Here is a 19,679-nt window from a genome sequence, read left to right on the forward strand (position 1 = left end):
TTATCCCTCTTCACATAAAAAAGGTACCAACTCCCTCCAAGCCAACATGACCCCCTCCCGCACTTGTATTCTCTTTGAGTCACAGCTATGTCTTCAAGACCTTATGTAAAAGGTATGGAGGCATGATTTGAACCCAGAAAATCAAAAATTCAAAATTGGGCACCCACTTTATTTTAAGCATGGCCTTGAGCAAATAACCTAACTTCTCTGGGTCTTAGAAGAGGTTGTTGTCAAATTAGAGTTGGAATTTGTAAAGTGACCATGTCTCAGGTTTAATTTATTGCAGGGATTTGAAATCAGATAATTTAAAAGTGATGCTACCACTTAAAAATCACTAACTAGGAACTGGAGCGATAGCACAGCGGGTAGGGTGTTTGCCTTCTACCCAGCTGACCCAGGTTCGATTCCCAGCATCCCATATGGTCCCCTGAGCATTGCCAGGAGTAATTCCTGAGCGCAGAACCAGGAGTGATCCCTGTGCATTGCTGGGTGTGACCCAAAAAGCAAAAAGAAAAAAAAAATCACTAACTAAAATTAAAAACCTAGTAGAGCAGGCATACAGTCCTGATCTGGGCTTTAAGATCAGTTAGATCTGTGGTGCTGAGACCTGACTAGACCATGTCTTAAGCCAAAATATAAATCTTCCTCTAAAAGGCAGCTCCTCGGAAGCTGATGCAAATCTCATATTGGAGATCTGCGTCATCAAAATGGTCAAGAGAAAGGCAAATATCACTTGCAGATGACCATAGGTTCAATAAATCTAGGGGTAGGATTTGTTAGTATTTTAGCTGTAGAATTAGTAAGCCCAGTTCAGGCAGAATACGAAGAACGATTATTGCAGAATACTTTTACAACCTACAACTTCTATCCATTTCCAGTGAATAGATACAAACTCAAAAAGTCTGTTTTCTTTAAAACCTAGAAAAGTACACGGCACAGACTTGCTAAATAGACATACAATGGGGTTCTGGATGTGCAGAGCTGAGAAGCGAAAAATGCCATGTATGTCAAGATAACTTAAGATTCTGAAGATAACTGATTCATTTTCTTCTTAAATCTCTACCAAACTGAATAAAGATTTTTTTTCTGTCAACCTTGACTATAGTCTATTTTCCATGTTATTCTTCTTGACTATGTGAGTCAGAAGGACATCCATTTTCCACATTAAAATTTCTTTCTTTATAAACAATAGAACAATAGACATATAAGAAATTTTGGATCAAAACACCTGCGATGGAATACCAAGTATGTTTCAAAGATAATATTTTATTAAAATCATGAAACACTTTGGACAAGAACTGAATGCTGAAAGTAGGTAAAAGGAATTCAATAAGAGATATTAGCATCAGAATCTGAATACAAAACAAACTAACCTGTCAAAAGAGCGTGCAAAAGATGATGATTTGTTGATATGGAGATCCCTCGTTAGATGCCAAAGAACAGCAAACTTTGCATGTGCTTCCATCCTTATTTTCTGAGGAAAAATACAGGACATCATTATATTCTTCAGTGAATTGTTTTTAGTAAAATTAAAGCTGCAATTAAGAGAGCATTATATTTAGTATTCATAGTTGGGCTGGTATGATCGCACAGAGGGTAGGGCGTTTGCCTTGCATGTGGATGACCTGGGTTCTATTTCTCTGCCCTTCTCAGAGAGCTCGGCAAGCTACCAAGAGCATCTCGCCCACATGGCAAAGCCTGGCAAGCTACCCATGACGTATTTGATATGCCAAAAAAAGTAACAATAAGTCTCACAATTTGTTGTGAGACATTACTGGTGCCCGCTCGAGCAAATTGATGAACAATGGGAGGACAGTGCTACTCTACTCTAAACATACTATTTTCATGTAGCAGAAAAGTGAAAAATACGTACACATGAAACCCAAAGGAACATCTTACGCTGTCTCATAAGTATTTAGTTTAGACTAGGTAATCAATTTACTAGTCTATCATATATTGGAATGGAAACAGCTAATAATGTGCGTATAAAATCTTGAGTGCGCTAGGAAGTTTTGCCTTTACTTAAACTATTTTGGTATTAGGGTTATACCGAGAGGTGCTGCTTGCTTATTCCTGACTCTCTGCTCAGGAATCACTCCTGGTAAACTTGGGGAACATACGGGGCACCAGGGATCACACCCATGTCAGCCTCATGCAATGCAAGCACTCTCTGTCTCTGCCACTTTCTTTCCAGACCCTTCATGTAAATGTAAATTCTTAATAGTAAAAATTAACTTTTCAAGGGCTGGAGCGATAGCACAGCGGTAGGGCGTTTGCCTTGCACGCAGCCAACACGGCCGACCCGAGTTCGATTCCTCCGCCCCTCTCGGAGAGCCCGGCAAGCTACCGAGAGTATCTCGCCCGCACGGCAGAGCCTGGCAAGCTCCCCGTGACGTATTCGATACGCCAAACACAGTAACAACAAGGTCTCCAGTGGAGACGTTACTGGGCCCGCTCGAGCAAATCGATGATCAATGGGAGGGCCTTTACTTACTTACTTTACTTATTCTACATATAATTCACTTTTGCTTCCATAAATTATGCATCAATCCTAAATAAATTTACCATCATTTGAATCTGATTTAATGAAAAGCTTAAACACAAAATCATTTCTGCAAGGGAAATGTATCAATTTGTGAGTTATCTGAAAAAGATGGTTAGCAATGGACAGAGTAGTATGAAAATAAATTATTTAGGAAGACCAAGGGCTGGAGCGATAGCACAGCAGTAGGGCGTTTGCCTTGCATGGGTTCAGCGTGGCTGACCCAGGTTCGATTCCTCCACCCCTCTCGGAGAGCCCGGCAAGCTACCGAGAGTATCTCGCCCACATGGCAAAGCCTGGCAAGCTCCCTGTGACATATCTGATATGCCAAACACAGTAACAACAAGTCTCACAATGAAGACGTTACTGGGCCCGCTTGAGCAAATCAATGAGCAACAGGAGGACAGACAGACGGACAGGAAGACCAAAACTTAGTTAATAGACAGGTATTACTGGAAATCAAGTAGAAATTATGATAGTCTCAAAATATTTAGAACCTTTCTCTAGCAATCTAGATATCCTTCATTGAAAGTTGCTCCATACCACTGACTGTCACAGGGTCATGGTCACGGTACTCCGTTATCCATCGATCGATTTGCTCCAGCGGGCCCAGTAGTGTCTCCATCGTGAGACTTGTTACTGTGTTTGGCATATTGAATATGTCATGGGTAGCTTGCCAGGGTTTGGCGTGCAGGCTAGATACTCTTGGTAGCTTGCCAGGCTCTCCGAGAGGGGCGGAGGAATCAAACGCGGCTCAGCCGGGCCGGCTGCGCGCAAGTCAAACGCCCTACCGCTGTGCTATCACTCCGGCCCACTGACTGTAACCAAGTTCGTTACTTATGATAGATCAGAGTAAGGAAAGTTAGCTTTTTCTATGAGCTTAATAAAAGCTTTGTCTATGAAACCGGTATTTGTACCTCAACCAAATCAAACCTTTAAAAATAAAATTATTTATTATTATTATTATTATTATTATTATTATTATATTGGCCACCACAGCTGTGCTCAGGACCTACTCCTTGCTCTGTGCTCAGGGATCATTACCGATGGCTCAGAGGACCATACGGGGTATGCAGACTGAACCAAATTTGGCTCTATGCAAGGCAAGTGCCCAACCTGCTGTACTACCTCTCTAGCCCTAAAAATAAAAGTACTTAGTAACAGTTCATTGGGGGCCTCTCAAGCAGTGCTCAGGCGTGCCAGGGTCATTCCTGTAACATTTAGTTAAGCAAGTCACCAGTTCAGGGTGAAGAATTGTGTGTGTGGTGCCGCTTAAACCTGGTGGCGTCGGGATCACCAAGGTCACCTTAACAATAACAGATACTTCAACTGTGCTCATGGATGCACCATATACCTTTATTCAAAACCTGTATTTCTTTGAAAACGGGTACAAAATTTGTCCTATTTTTATATATAATGTGAAATAAACTACCACTTTAAAATAAAGGCTTTGTTTAAAATTTCTGAATTTTGAACGATTGTAGTTACAGCAGAAATAGAATTTTAACCTTTTTTTTTTTTTGGAACTACTTTCCATTCCCCCCTCATTTATTCCTTCATTTGACACCCTCTCCCTACTGTCAAATGCTTCATTATGTTAATGAAAATTCTTTTCAGTAGACACATGGACCAGGAACATTGCTCCATGGTGGGCAGCCTGCCTCATGAGCTGGGGGAGAAGGCAGCCGGGATAGAGAAGGGATCACTAAGTCAGTGATGGTTAAAGGGATCATTCGGGATGGGAGATGTGTGCGGAAAGCAGATAAAGGACCAAATGTGAGAGTCTCTCAGTATCTGTATTGCAAACCATAATATGCCTAAAAGTAGAGAGAGAGTCTGGGGGAAATCGTCTGCCATAGAGGGCAGGAGAAGGGTTAGGAAAGGAAGGGGGTGGGGGACCTGGGGACAGTGGTGGTGGAAAATGTGCCCTGGTGGAGGGATGGGTGTGGGATCATCGAAGGACTGAAACTCAAACATGAATGCGCTATTACTGTAGCTCATGGCGATTCAATAATAAAAAAATGTTTTAAAAATTAAATGTCTTTTGAAATAAAACAAACCCAAACTCACCAGGATTTAGGATTTTTAATTTAGGACAATCTCGGGGTTGGTGGTGTAATTCCATGAAGAACACATGATCTGCACGTGAGGTCCTGGGTTTGATCACTAGTACTATCACTTCTTACCCCAAATAAAATCAGAGAAATTTCTAAATACTCATCAATAAAATAGTTAATGTATATTATAGAGCAGACACAGAAAGACAATTATACATCATAAGTTACACGGAAGAGACTAATCAGAATGATCCAGCTTCTTCTCAGGCCCATTTATTCAGTCATTTCTTGCTCTATCTGATATATGTATTAGCTCATGTACACTCGAATACAAAATTCTAAGATGTTAGATTAATATAACACAAATAATAAAGTCTCACACATTTGTATTCTTTAGCTTGTAAATCTAACAGAAGTTATTTCATTTCCAATAAGGTAAAAGGTAAAGGTAAAGGCCCTCCCGTTGATCGTCGATTTGCTCGAGCGGGCCCAGTAACGTCTCCATTGGAGACTTTGTTGTTACTGTGTCTGGCATATCGAATACTCTCGGTAGCTTGCCGGGCTCTCCGAGAGGGGCGGAGGAATCGAACTTGGGTCGGCCATGTTGGCCGCGTGTAAGGCGAACGCCCTACCCACTGTGCTACCCGCCCTACCCGCTGTGCTATCGCTCCAGCCCTTCATTTCCAATAAACAAATGTATACATTTGTTTACATTTGTATACAAAATTTCCATAATAAAGGCCACTGACTCAGCTGCAGAAGACCTAAGAATATAGACCTCTAATCATCACTTCCCTGGTGTCCTTAATGAAAAGACAAACCCAACACATGATTTACAATTTCCTGATTGTTTGCATATTAATGCTTTCATAGAGAATTTTCCTCTACGAATTTTACAGAGAATACATTAAAAACTATGCCCACTCAGAGTAAACTAATAAGGTAACTCTCGTCTAACTCTATACTATATACAGTAGCTGCTATAATTGTCTAAGACTTTTGTGAACTTACCCTTTGATGAATGGGAGTGGGAGAGGGGACAAGAACTTACCTTATCTTTATGGGTTAACTGCTGACTTATAACATCCTCGCAAGTGCTCGAGGAAGGAACCAAGTTATGTAACTGATAAAACAGTTCGACACTCTTCTGGTGGTGCTGAGGCGTCCCGTCTCCTAGCTGATCCCACAGCGTCAAAGCTACGTGCTACGGGAAAAGACAGGAGTGTGGCAGTATCAGAAAACCAGACATGAAAAGACAGTTTTTGGGTGCTTTGTTTGTGTGAGGGTCCATGCCCGGTGGTGCTCAGGAGTTCCTCTCCTGGCTCTGTGCTCAGGGCAGTGCTTGACAATGGTGGGGAATATGGGACACTGGGTTGACCTCATACAAGGCAGATGCCTTGTACACGGGACTACTGTTCTGGTCTCGAGACAAAATCATTTTTAAGCAAATATATTTGATTAGGTGCAAATAAGTCTCTGTCATATGTGGAAGACATTCCATTATTTACTGGCATGAGATTTTATTTTTGCTTTTTGGGTCACACCTGGCGATGCACAGGGGTGGGGTTACTCTTGGCTCTGCACTCAGGAGTTTCCTGGCGGTGCTCAGGGGACCATATGGGATGCTGGGAATTGAACCTGGGTCGGCTGCTTGCAAGGCAAACGCCCTACCCGCTGTGCTATCTCTCCAGCCCCCTGGCATGAGATTTAAAATTAATACCCAAGAATAGCTGAGATCAGCACCAGGAGGATTACTCCATAACTTAGAGGCCAGCCGGGTATCCTAGAGGAAAGGGCTATTCAGATAGAGAAGGGAGCACCAAATAAAGGATGTTTGGAGGATCCTCCCAGGAGGGGAGATGCATGTCGAAAGTAGACTATGGACTGAACATGTTTGCCACTCAATGCCTCTTTTGCAGACCACAACACCCAAAAGGAGAGAGAGAGAACACAGGGGATTGCCCTGCCACAGAGACGGGGGGATGGGGGGATGGGGGTGGGAGGGATATTATCCATGGTGGTGGAAAATGGGCACTGGTGGAGGGATGGGTATCTGATCATTGTATAATTGAAACCAAAGCACAAAAAATTGTAAATCTACAACTTTAAAAGCTCAGGATTTGCCTGTCCACAGGATGTGGTCTTCATGCCTTTGGACTATTTGGCTGGGATTGGGGAATCTCTTAAATTTTATTATTTCCCCAAAGTAAATTTACACAAACACACACACACACACACACACACACACACACACACACACACACCACATACCTATCTGCCTGCAACAAAATGGGCTGGGAAAAGAAGGGACTTCTTAGTGTCTAATAGAACTTCATGTTTTTATCATGAGTATAATGCAGAGGGTCCATGAGCCAAAGGAAAAAAAAAGGAATTATACTCAGTGTTTAGAATTCAAAAGCAGTATTCTATTAAATGCACATTTGACTGGAACAAAATAAAAAAAAAAAAAAAAAGAGCAGCTTTCTGTCTGTACTCTCTGGTCACTCAGGATCTTAGAGCCTTTATGATATTCTTTTAATGACGCTTAGCATTCATAAATTTTATTCTTAGTCGGGGGGAGTGAGATTTGGACACCCCTGGCGATATCTGTGGGACCATGTAGCATCAGGTATTGATCATGGGCCTCCGGCACGCAAAGTGGAAGCTCCAGCCTGCAGAGCTATCCAGCCCAGGGACATTTATTCTGAACAAGTAACTTGTAAGCACTTTCTGCAGAGCCTAGGTAAGACCTCATTTTTCCATTTGACTGAAATTTAGAAAAGTGATGCAATTTAGTAGTTATATGTTGGAAACTGACACAGAACAGTCTAAATGCTCAAAACTACTCAGATATGCAATATAGGCCGTCTGTATTTCAGGGCTACACAGTTTAATATGGTATTGGAGACCAATGCTTGTACCACAACAGCATTTCAGAAATCAATTCTGAAACTACCTGCAAGGTCACATTTCAAAAAATTGTATGTATAAAGGATCTACTTGCATTCGGGGCAGAGTCAAAGTATAGCGGATAGAGAGGGTACATGCCTTGCACGCCGCCAAGATGAGTCTGACCACAAGCACTTCAAATGATCCCCCAAGGCCAATCAGGAGCCCCTCCTGGTACGCACCCCCTTCACCAAAAATAAAAGGAATTTGCTTGCTTAGGATACAATCCAATCCAAATATACTCGCTGTTCTTTCTATGTAGAGGATATCGGCTCTGTTGGCATAGAAATCAAATACTGTGGGCTTTTCCTCCCTGAATTGCAGGACAGACCACAGATAATATACCGTCAGAAAAGCATTTCCTGGGGTATCTGTAGACTTGAGGCTATGAGAGTGTCAAAACGACTTCACCTGGAAATACATTTTCCTGTAAGAATGAGCCACCTTCCTCACTCACTCACTATCCCGCTCGAGCTGAATTTGTGTTCTCCCTGCCCGAGCGCCTTCCTAACTTGCCTTTCCCTATCCAAATACTCCTCGATCATGTGATCTCCTAACCAAACTGGAGAAAAGATGGACAGAGCAGTGCAAATCAACTCTATCTAAGCGTATGAAATTAAGAGGCAGTCACGCATGCTTGGTTGCTCTCTTTGAAATCTCTGTTGAGAGAGGCTTAACAGAGTATCACCTCTGTCACGTATGTCCTCGGAATTTACCTTGAAAAAGTCAGTCTTCTCGGCAATGTAGCGCAGGTTTCCCGGAGTAAGGGGAGGTCTGATCACCACGGCGACTCTTCCCTGATTTGGACTTAAGGGTTGCGCAGACTCCACACTGTTGACGTTCTCCCCAGTGACCACGGCCACAGACTGGGTCAAACCCACTAGATCCATGACGAGTGAGATAGCGACACTCTGCACGCTGAAATTGCTGGCTTGGCTGCAAGCGTGCATCAGAGTCTGGAGCCACAGTGGAGGCTGCACATGCTCCCAGTCTGGCGGGGAGAGACGGAAGGCAAGAGTTCACATTGGGACACTCTCAAGCATGCTTCCGGGTCAGTCTTGAAAACCAAAGCACCTCTGCTGAATACCTTCAAGCTCTACCTGTTATCAAAGCCACGCTTTCTTCCCTGGATCCCCGGGGCAACGGGCACTTCCTAAATGGTTTAAAGATGTGCTTTCCATATGCATTATAAAATTCGTTTCCCTCTTTTGATGGATGGTATATTAATCCATTCACCATTATGCAGTACTCACTGCCTATGTAGCAGGTGTGCATATCTATAAACTCTTAGATAAAGATAAAAACTATACTGAAAGTAGAGCTATTTGCTTACGTTTTTTTCCCCCCCAGAGGAAGCAGTTAATTTTTTTAATTAAAAGATATCAACAAGAAACAAAATAAGAGACTAACACCCAAGAGTGGCCGAGATTAGTACCAGGAATTTTGCTCCATGGCTTGGAGGCCTGCCACACTTGCTAGGGGGAAAAGGCAGCTCAGATAGAGAAGGGAGCACCAGATAAAGGGTGTTGGGAGGATCCTCCCAGGATGGGAGATGCATGCTGAAAGTAGACTCTAGACCAAACATGATTGCCACTCATTACCTCTCTTGCAAACCACAACACCCAAAAGGAGAGAGAAAACAAAAGGGAATTCCCTGCCACAGAGACAGGGTAGGATGGGGGATGGGGTTTGGGAGGGATACTGGGATCCGTGGTGGTGGAAAATGGGCACTGGTGGAGGGATGGGTGCTTGATCATTGTATAACTGAAACCGAAGCACAAAAATTTGTAAGTCTACGGCTGTACCTCATGGTGTTTCAGTAATAAAAATTAAAAAAAAATAAAAGATATCAACAAGAAATTAAAATAACACTCTTTAAACTGACTCTGAAAAACAAAACAAAACTTGGTCTTAATATCTGACTGATCTTTAACGAAGTATGCCAAAAATACTTAAAAGGTAAAGGTAAAGGCCCTCCCGTTGATCGTCGATTTGCTCGAGCGGGCCCAGTAACGTCTCCATTGGAGACTTTGTTGTTACTGTGTCTGGCATATTGAATACTCTGGGTAGCTTGCCGGGCTCTCCTAGAGGGGCAGAGGAATCGAACTCAGGTCGACCATGATGGCCGCTTGTAAGGCGAACGCCCTACCGCTGTGCTATCACTCCAGCCAAAAATACTTAAACCTAAATAAAGCGGAGCCGCTCTTGCTCTTACCAGTCTCTGATTTTTCAGAATGTAGCTCTGAGGTATGGCTCCCCTCAGCAATGTAAACGGGGAAACTGGAGCACTCCAGGAAGAGCTGACAGGCTGCAAGGAAGGAGGAAAGGTATTCTTTTGAAGTCTTTTGTTTACTTATGTTCCTCTCCTTCACATCTCCGTGTGAATCCCTGTCCCATTTTGAAGATTCTTTCTGGCCGAGATCCCCTTGTTGCTCGGGAGCTGAACTGTGGGAAAAAGGTTTACTCTCAAGGACGTAGAGGTTGATAAGCCTGGTAAGAAACTGTTGGACATACTCCAAGCAACACTGCATTGCGGTCTTCTGCACCGCCTTCCCGCTCCGGGCGGCCGTTCCCTGCGTGGCTAAGGAAGGGGGCTGGATGACGGTCTCTTCAGATCCTACCGTCGAGGTGGTCTCTGTCTCCGAGGACGTGCTCCCGATTGGGATGGCAGCTGCCCTCTGCCCCCGACTCAGTTCTCTGTCCACTTCATCAGCTCGGTCTGCCTGGTACTGTATGAATTCCGTGAATCCACTCTCTGACGACTGGCTACTTGGTGGATTTTCTCCATCTTCAAACACTTCAGAAGGATGTTCAAGGGAGACTGAAGATACCTGACACATTAAAAAGATCGAAAGGTTGAGTGGCTCGATGGACCTATTAGTAATGAAAAATTAGAAATGACCAACATTTTGAAAGATGTCAGCCTTATATTAAACCACTAACAACGTATTCTATGTATATAATTGAATCTTAATCTATGTATATAATTGAATCTTAATGTGTTCCTGTAATAGGAAATACTGGTATGTTTCTAATGAATGTAATAATATAAAGTTATTTACTTGGTAATGTTCACCACATTCTCTGCATAAGGCTTGCTTCTTGGGGGTGAAAGATACAAATGTACAAGTCTTTAAGATTTAGAGCTTTGTTTTCAAGTGACTGAATTTTTCAATCCATATCATGGAATTATTTTCTTAACGTCTAAGTGGTTTTCAACTGCTGGTCAGCAAATGTAAAGAAGATGACCTCTTTTCCACTATTTTAATCACTAGCCTCTAAATAATGCAAAGACTGAGAAGGTAACATATTTTAAAAACTAGAAATAAACTCTAACAGGTGATCTGTTTAGAATCACACGACGTAACATTTCTGCCTAAACATATAAAGGATTAGTCAAATGCTTGCTATATACCTTATCTTCTTTTAGCAAAGAGCTATTCAATCCACATTATGTGCACAAGTATAGATGTAGAGAATGAAAGCAGTACTTTCTATTCTAGAGAAGATACGAGACGATGATTTGTAATATAAACCAGCTACTACAGTACAGCTGGAATGGATTCACTGTTCTCTCCTTATGATGAGTACAGTTCGTGTCTATATTTCATGTTCTAATTTTTTAAAAATGTAAATGTCATTAATTCCTTGGATAATGCTGTTCCAGGACATAATTTAAAATTGAATAGGGTCACTAAAGTATGATCTTGCTGACGATCAGGGGAGATGCACAGTCAGTGTTCTGATACCACATCCAAAGTCCCTTCGCTGACTGACACCACTCTTCACAGACCAGGAAGACAGAAACTGAGGGGTGATTCTTGGCACCTCCTCCACCACTCTCCCACATTCCTGCACTTCTGTAGAGCGGACGGAGGACGATACCCATGAGCCAACAAAGGCTCTGCCACTTATCAGCCTGGCCAGTTAGTCAACATCTCTAAACCTCAGGTTCCTAATTTGTGTGACTGAGATGACAGAAAGTCCCACATTTTCCCACTGCTACAGTGACTAAGAAGGTCCATGAAAATCATTTGACATTTGACCCACACTCAATAAATATCCAACAAGTCTTAATGATCACTGATTATCAGTTAACCCACTTTTTCTTCTAATTACATGGCTAACCCCTCCGATTTCTTCGCTCTTCTCTCCAATTCTATTAGCACAAATCTCGCCACCTCTCACCTGCACTACTACTGGTCTCCCCACAACCATTTTTTGTTTCTCAGATCCAGATTCCACACTGCAGCCAGAGTAATTTCTCTAATGCAAACAAATCTCATTACTTCACTTGCCTTTTTCCCTTCAGAGGCCCCCCATCGCTCCTAAGATAAAGAATAAAAACCTTAGCACAGGGTAAAGTTCTGTACCACCTTGCTCTGGCCCAGCTTGATGGCTGCATCTCCCCCAATGTGCACAGCCTCCTTTCTGCCAGAGCCTTGGGTTGCTTCCTCTCAAGTGCTCTCTTCTTTCTACCTACCCTTCAACTCCAGCTGCCTCCAGGCCACCCCTCAGCTCCTCCACGGGAGGTCTTCCATCACTCACCTCTTCCTCCTTACCACCTCTTTAGATTTTCCATCATGTATCTCACATAATCTAGCTAAGAGGGTGATTATTTAGTGTGTGTCTCCCAGAAGAGACAAAGAGCCCAGAAGGGCAGAGACTGCATGGAGCTGCCCACTGGACACGCAGTGCCCTCCACGCAGAAGAGGCGGTGGATGGAGAGGTTGTTTGCCTGACTTCCAAGGTAAGCGGACTGAGGCTCAAAGAAGTTAAATAACATAGTGCATGGGTACAGCAAATACACTCAAAGAGCTCAGATCAGGGATTCAAAACATGCTCTTATCACAGCACATTACCATGCTTAAAACAGTATAGAACTCTTGGTATTATGACGGCCAACGTTTACAGGTGGCTAAGGAAACTGAACTTCACGATCTCATTTCTTTTTTCTGCTGAAAGGCTAACCACCACTTAAGTTCTCATTTAAATTGAAATATAGCCAAGAGTGTATTATTATAATATTAAAAAAAATTTTAGCATAAGGGTCATAATGGGTATTATAGGAATACAATTTAAGCTATAAATTCAATTAAATTTTGGGCCAGAGAGATAGTCCAGGGGTGAAGGTGCTTGCCTTGCATTCACCTCTAATCCTTGGCATTGCATATGTTTCCCTGAGCATTGCCAGGTGTACTCCTGAGCACAGAGACAGTAGTAACTCCTGAGCCCACTGGGCATGGCCCCCAAAACAAAACAAATACATTCAACTAAACTTGCATACATTTTTGACATTTAGGTCTTCAGCTATGTTTCAGGCTTAATTACATGTGGCAATTTGGGCACAAAGAACTAACACAGTGACTACAACAATGTACTAAGTACACAGAGGCAAATGATATTAATGACTTTTTAAAGAATCACTCTATAGGGCCGGGGCAATACGAGGGTGGGCAGGGTAGTTTGCTTTGCATGCAGCCAACCTAGGTTCTTTCCCTGGCATTTCATATGATCCCCTGTGCCCCACCAGGAGTGCCCCCTGAGTGCAGAGCCAGGAGTAAGCCCTGAGTATAGCTGGCTGTGGACCCAAAACAAACAAAAAACCCCCAAACAAATAAATAAAGCATCCTTTCAGACCACAGACCTGTGCAATTAGAAATTACATAGAAACTGAAAAAATCTCTCAAAAATACGAAGAGTAAATAATAAGCTATTAACTATGACTCGGCAGGAAAATCAAAAGGAAATTAAAAATCTTGTGAAATAAAAATGAAAATAAAGACATATACTACCAGAACATATGGGATAAAGCAAAAACAGAACTAAAGTTGTAGGTTTCAAGATAGGCTTGTACCAGAAAACAAAAAATCAAGAGTGAACAATTTAATCTCATATCCAAACAAACTAGAAAAATATAAATGAAATGTCATTAGAAGGAAACAAATTTGTTTTTTTTTTTTGTTTTATTTTGGGGTCTGTGCTCAGGGGAGACCGCTGGTGCACTCAGAGGACTATATGGTAAGAGGGGATCAAAACTGGGTTGGTCGCATGCAAGGCAAGAACACTGCCTGATGTACTATCATTTTGGCCCCAAGAAAATGAACTTTTTATGGAAGCAAACAAAAACAGAAAATAAAGACAAAGATGAACATCAATGGACACACTTGCTGCTTCTTTGTAAAGATTCAATGGATAAACCTGTAGCTAGACTTACTGTGGAAACCCTGGTAAGATCAGAAGTGAAAGGGGAGAAGTTAAAACAGATACTCTAGAAAATCAAGGGATGGTAAAAGAACACTATGGACTAAGCTGGAGAACCTAGAAGAAATTCTTCGCAAGTCTCAATACTAAATCAGATGGGAACAACAACAACAACAAAAACCCTGAACAGATGAATTTTAAGCAAGAAAACTGAAATAATAATAAAACACAAGCCCAGGACCAAATGGTTCCACTGGTGATGACCATTAAACCTTCAAACTTGATGTTATCTACTCTTCTCAAGTTTGGCTCAAAATGGGAGAAATAGGGCTGGTCAGATAGTTTAAAGGGCTAGAGGACACGCTTTGTATACAGGAAGCTCAAGCTCAATCTCCAACACCACATAAGCCCCCAAGCATCCCCCAAAATGATCTCTCAGCATCAAGGCAGTTGGAGACCCTGAGCTCCATCAGGTATGATCCAAAAACAACCAAAGAAAGAGAAAAAAAATTCTATGAAATACTTCTGATGAAGTCAAGATTACTTTGATACCAAAAGTAGACAGGGAAACAGCAAAAACTAAAAACTAACATACCTAATATTGCACTGGATGGGTTTGGGGTGTGACCCCCCAAACAAACAAAAGTACACGAAGAAAAAGGCTGAACAGACACTTGACCAAGGAAAACATACAAATGGCTGACACACTAAAAATACTCAGAAATTTAGTATAAAGGAAATATAATATAATATTGTTATATAATGTATAAGGGAGGAAGGAAGGAAGGAAAGAAAGAAGGAAGATAGAGAAGAGAGAAAGAAAGAAAGAAACAAAGAAACAAAGAAAGGAAAAGAAAGAAAGAAGTATTATAAATTAGGAGAGAGACAAACAACAATCAATTTCATTCATATATGAGACAAGTGAAGGAACACAGCCAAATGTAAACAAACCCATGGAGTGACTGAAAAACTAGGCTGAACAAAGGAGAGGATTGAATAGGTGGAGGGGATCAAATAGAAAATCGAAGAGGTATACTGAATATGGGATGGATAGCACAGCGTAGGGCGTTTGCCTTGCGAGCAGCGGGCCCGGCTGACCCGGGTTCAATTCCTCCACCCCTCTCGGAGATCCCGGCAAGCTACTGAGAGTAGCTTGCCTCCACAGCAAAGCCTGGCAAGCTACCCATGTTGTATTCAATATGCCAAACACAGTAACAACAAAGTCTCCAATGGAGACGTTACTGGGCCCGCTCGAGCAAATCGATGAACAACGGGAGGACAGGACAGTGCAGGGCTACATACTGAACATAGTTGGCGGGTTTGGGATGGCAAGACATATTTTCAAGAGGTTTGAAATTGTATCCTTAAAACATATATAACCTGCTATTATCTTGTTACCGCAATATAAAACAAAATTTAAAAGAATCTGGAAGTTAGGGATGTGGATCCATGGTATAGGACCTGTCTTCTATAAGTGAGGTCACTATTTGATCCCCTGTACCACGAACATATCTAATATAAAAACAATTAGCACAACTTCAAAAAAAAAATTCTGGCCTTTCGTATGTTTTGAGGCTATACCCAAAACTTCCAAATACAAAGCATGTGTTCCGGTCCTGTGAGTCATCTCCCTAGCCCAATTCTGGGTTTACAGAATTCTGGAATTATAGCACGTCAAAAGTTCAGTACACATTAAAAGACTAGTGAAATTGAGGTTATAAACTTGTATATGGTGGTTACCAGGCAACATGCAACTGTTAAGTCTTTCAAGTGTGGTTGATCTGACAGAAAAATGAACTGAAATTTTAAAAACTTGACAATTATTGAAAAACACATACATGCTTACAACAGCTGAGTATACAACTACAATTTTCTAATGTAAATAATATGAAATTAAATATAGATACTATAAAAATAGATACTATAGATACTATAAAATATACTATAAATATAGAGACTATAAAATCCAGCTCCCGGAACCGCGGCCGCATGATATTTTATCAGGACATCTTTTATGACATCTTATCATCTCATACCTACTTTGGACAAACTTGCAGGCTATCAAATGTAGCCTGCCCACAGGGCAGAGTCTGGCAAACTCCCTGTGGCCTACCAAATATGCCAAAAACCAGTAACAATGATGGGTCTCATTCTCCTAAAGAGCCGTGAATATAATCTCAGGGCTAGGATGAAAGAGACGTTACTGGGGCCTGCTCGAGGCATTCGACGAATAACAGGAAGATGAAATGAAAAAAAATGAAAAAATATAGATATACAGATCTCTCTCATACACACACACACACACACACACTCTCTCTCTCTGTCTCTCTCTCTCTCTCTCTCTCTCTTTATTGAGCCTCCCAAGCAGTTCTAAGAGAGCTCCGTGGACATCCCCAGCAGCACTAGGCCAGCTGAGCATGCCTGTGGTTCAGCTCAGACCCAGAGATGCAGCTGGGGGGGCCACCAGGGCCAACTCCATGGTTCTGCAGGACCTTGCTGTGCAGGGAATATGACACGGGGACTTGAGGTTCTATCCTTTGGGGTCATCTTCCTGGCTAAGAGCAATTGTTTCCGATAAAAATTCAGCATTTGAGACTGGAGAGACCGCTCAGTGGGCCAACAACATGCTCTGCATGTGAAGGCCAGGGCTCAATTCCAGGCAACACCTGGTCCTCATGTACCGCAAGGAAATGCTTCCCCATGCACAGAACGAAGAGGAGCCCTCTCACTGCCAGGTCTGGATCTAAGAAAAAGAAAAACACTCCAGAATTTTGCATTCGAATGAAGATGTGCTGAATGTTAAAGACTTAGAAAAGAAAAAAATAAGATAACTAAGTCGAGAAACTTTTAAAATATGGCATTTTTTTTTCTTTTGGTTCTGGGGTTATGCCTGGCAGGGGTCATGGCTTACTACTCATGGTAGGACTCTGAGTACCATAAAAGGTGCTGGGAACTGAACCTGGGTCAGCTGTGTGCAAGGGAAGGCCCCCAAAGGCTGTACTGTCTCCAGACCCTGGTATCATTTTTATATAAATTAAATGTCAGAATGACTACATTTAAGTTACAGCTAAAGTTTAATTAAATTATTTTTGCTACGCCCTACCGAGGTCACGAGTTGCCCCCAATAAGCGGCTCTTGGGCACAGCCATGGCCCCAGAGGCACAAGGACTTAATGCAGAGCCTGGCAGCTTGCGGCAGAAAAGTGAATGGACTATGCGTTAATGCACAGTACCGTGCCTCCCTAGGAGGGAAGGGGTGTCGCTCCCTTCCACCTTTCTGCCCCTGGGCAGCAAGATGGTGGCTGCCTAGGAGCTTTTTGGAAAGCCACATATGAGCCGGCGGTGACGGGGCAACTGCAACCTCACAGGAAGGGGCGCGTTCCCGGCTCGTCCTTCATGCCCTACCGAGGTCATGAGTTGCCCTTCACGAGAGGCTCTCCGGCACAGCCATGGCTCCAGAGCCACAGAAACCAATCTCGTGATTATCTGGCTCTTGGCAGAAATCCCTCCAGACTTAATAAGTAAAATATCAGAAATCCAAATATCAAGAGGTTCTCATAACCAGCTGTAGAGAACAAATTATTTCACAACGCCTTTTCAGCAGTTCTGATTGTTGGGTGTAAACTCTAAACAGTAATGGTGCATCTGTTGTCGAAATAATGAATGTAATCAAAGTAGAGAGAGAGTTAAGTAGAAATCATCTGCCTCACAGGCATTGGGAGGGTGGGATGGGGGAGTATACTGGGGTTCTTGATGGTGAAAAATAAGTGCTGGTGAAGGGAAAGGTGTTTGATCATTGCATGACCGAGACTTAAACCTGAAAGCTTTGGAACTTTTCCCACAGTGACTCAATAAATAAATATAAAAAAATTATTTTTGCTTAATTATCTTTTTTTTTTTTTTTTGCTTTTTGGATCACACCCGGTGATGCACAGGGGTTACTCCTGGCTCTGCACTCAGGAGTTACTCCTGGTGGTGCTCGGGGGACCATATGGAATATGCTGAGACTTGAACCCGGGTCGGCAACGTGCAACGCAAGCACCCTACCCGTTGTGCTATGGCTCCAGTCCCCAAATTATTATATTTAAAAATGTTTTTTTTTTATTGTGGTTGGCTACCAGAAAATTAAAAATTACACGTTGTTTGAATTTTATTTTTATTGGAAAGTGCTGACAGAAAACAATGTAATTGCACTCGACTCAAAAGTCGACAGGACGATGAAGCACCAGATTCTTGGGATATTCGTTCTATAATTCAGAAGATTTCTCTTAAAAATTTCTATTAAAATGTTTAATAGCAAAACAGTAACTACCGTTACCTTTTTGTCTTCCCATTCTTTGACTGAGCTGTTCTGCCCACTTGGAAACTGGAGGACACCACCAGTGCTGGCAGACAACAGAGGAGGCTGCACCTTGCTGAGGATCTTGGAGCACAGCCTGAGCGAGTCTGTGAGCTCGGACAAGTGCAACGTGTGGAGGTGGCTCGTCAGGGCAGAGACCATCCTTAGCAGCAACTGGGGCAAATGCTCCGTCTGAATCTCAATGTAGGTCTCCTGAAGAGAAAAGTGGAATGACAAAACTTGAGACAGCGTGGAGCCCCATGTCTGCATTGTTTCATTCACTTTAATCTACGCAACAAGGGAATTAACTTTATGCATCTGTAATATTTCATTTTTGTCATGTTCTTAGCTTTGTACAGTCATTTTATCATTAATAATTTTTTAAAAAATTGTCCCCAAATTTTCAACTTAAATACGATAGAATATACATAGTAAAATGATTTTTTCCCAGTTTTATATTACATTATTAAAATTATGACAAAATAATGCAATCAGTTAAAAATAAAACAGGCTGGATGTCATACCTGACAAAGCACCCTCATACTTCTAGTAGGCTTCAAAATGAAAAAGCAAAGAGTTGAGAAAAGGGGAAAATACAGCCAAAAGTCTTCATTAAAATAATCATCAATGAATACATGCATCACTAGACAACTACACACCAAACACTTAAAAGTTCAAAAACATGCAGCTTTGAAGTATATTCCATATAATGTAATACTTGAACATGAATCACACATATGAAGAAAAAATACTGGGAACATTTTGCTCAAAAAAGGACTATGCCAAAAAAAGGGGGGGAAACCAATTTAATTTTAAAGGAAAAAACTACTTGTAGGTGAGGTTTATCTAAAACAACATAGATTCACTGTCATTAAATTTACTCAGTATCTTTTTTTAACCAAGGTGGTCTTACCAAAGAAACTATATCCAATAAAAAATCCACTAGTAAGCAGAAATTGGTCAGCTGTAACTCAGATGACTCACTACTATCTCCAGGCCCAATCTGAAGTCTGGCGTGCAGTGTCCTCCTAAAAGGACAAAATTCACCTCATCAAGCACAGTATTAAGTGATATGAATAAATGAGACAACAACATTGTCTTTTAAGGAGGGTCAAGTCATCAGTGTGGGGTGGGGCGTACGGTTGTGTATTTGTGATGAAGAACAGCCCCACCCCCCAAAATACTGAGATACATGTAACATGCTCAAAGGACAACCCTTAAGACTTCTAGGTTTAGGCTCACCTAACTCCTGTCCTGCAGATTTAAATGTTCTAGAAGGGTCTTACTTTGGGGGAAGATTTATTTCCCATCTTCGTCCAGATATCCCTTCCTACTTTAAAAAGTTTTATTTCTTGCTGGATTTCTAGTTGCTCCTACTCAACCTGACCTCCTGGATTGCCGTCATCTCAGAACCGTATCTCTCACACTCAGAATGCATCTGACTTTCAAGGGCTGGACTCAAATGTTACCTCCTTCCGGAAGCCTTTTCCATTCCAAGTAGTTGAGACCACTGCTCCAACAAACGTTCACATTAAAACATATTAATCCTCTATGGTCATACACTGCACTGTACTCTGAAGACAGAGTTA

At 42.0% G+C, this 19,679-nt stretch overlaps 1 protein-coding gene across 3 annotated transcripts in view; it reads right to left on the reverse strand.

The window, feature by feature from the left end:
• The window catches only part of DOP1A (DOP1 leucine zipper like protein A), a 118,986-nt gene that overhangs the window by 39,373 nt on the left and 59,934 nt on the right, over positions 1–19,679 (reverse strand). For all 3 annotated transcript variants that reach the window (XM_056109762.1, XM_056109760.1, XM_056109759.1), the window contains exons 12-18: positions 19,004–19,118; positions 18,615–18,644; positions 18,070–18,303; positions 9,764–10,379; positions 8,265–8,539; positions 5,651–5,803; positions 1,374–1,474 (exon numbers count right to left, since the gene is read on the reverse strand). In XM_056109762.1, coding sequence (XP_055965737.1) covers positions 1,374–1,474; positions 5,651–5,803; positions 8,265–8,539; positions 9,764–10,379; positions 18,070–18,303; positions 18,615–18,644; positions 19,004–19,118 — 1,524 coding nt within the window. The remainder of the gene's footprint in view (positions 1–1,373; positions 1,475–5,650; positions 5,804–8,264; positions 8,540–9,763; positions 10,380–18,069; positions 18,304–18,614; positions 18,645–19,003; positions 19,119–19,679) is intronic.

Source organism: Sorex fumeus, unplaced genomic scaffold, assembly GCF_029834395.1.
Source record: "Sorex fumeus unplaced genomic scaffold, SorFum_2.1 ptg000008l, whole genome shotgun sequence".
NCBI classification, from domain to species: domain Eukaryota; kingdom Metazoa; phylum Chordata; class Mammalia; order Eulipotyphla; family Soricidae; genus Sorex; species Sorex fumeus.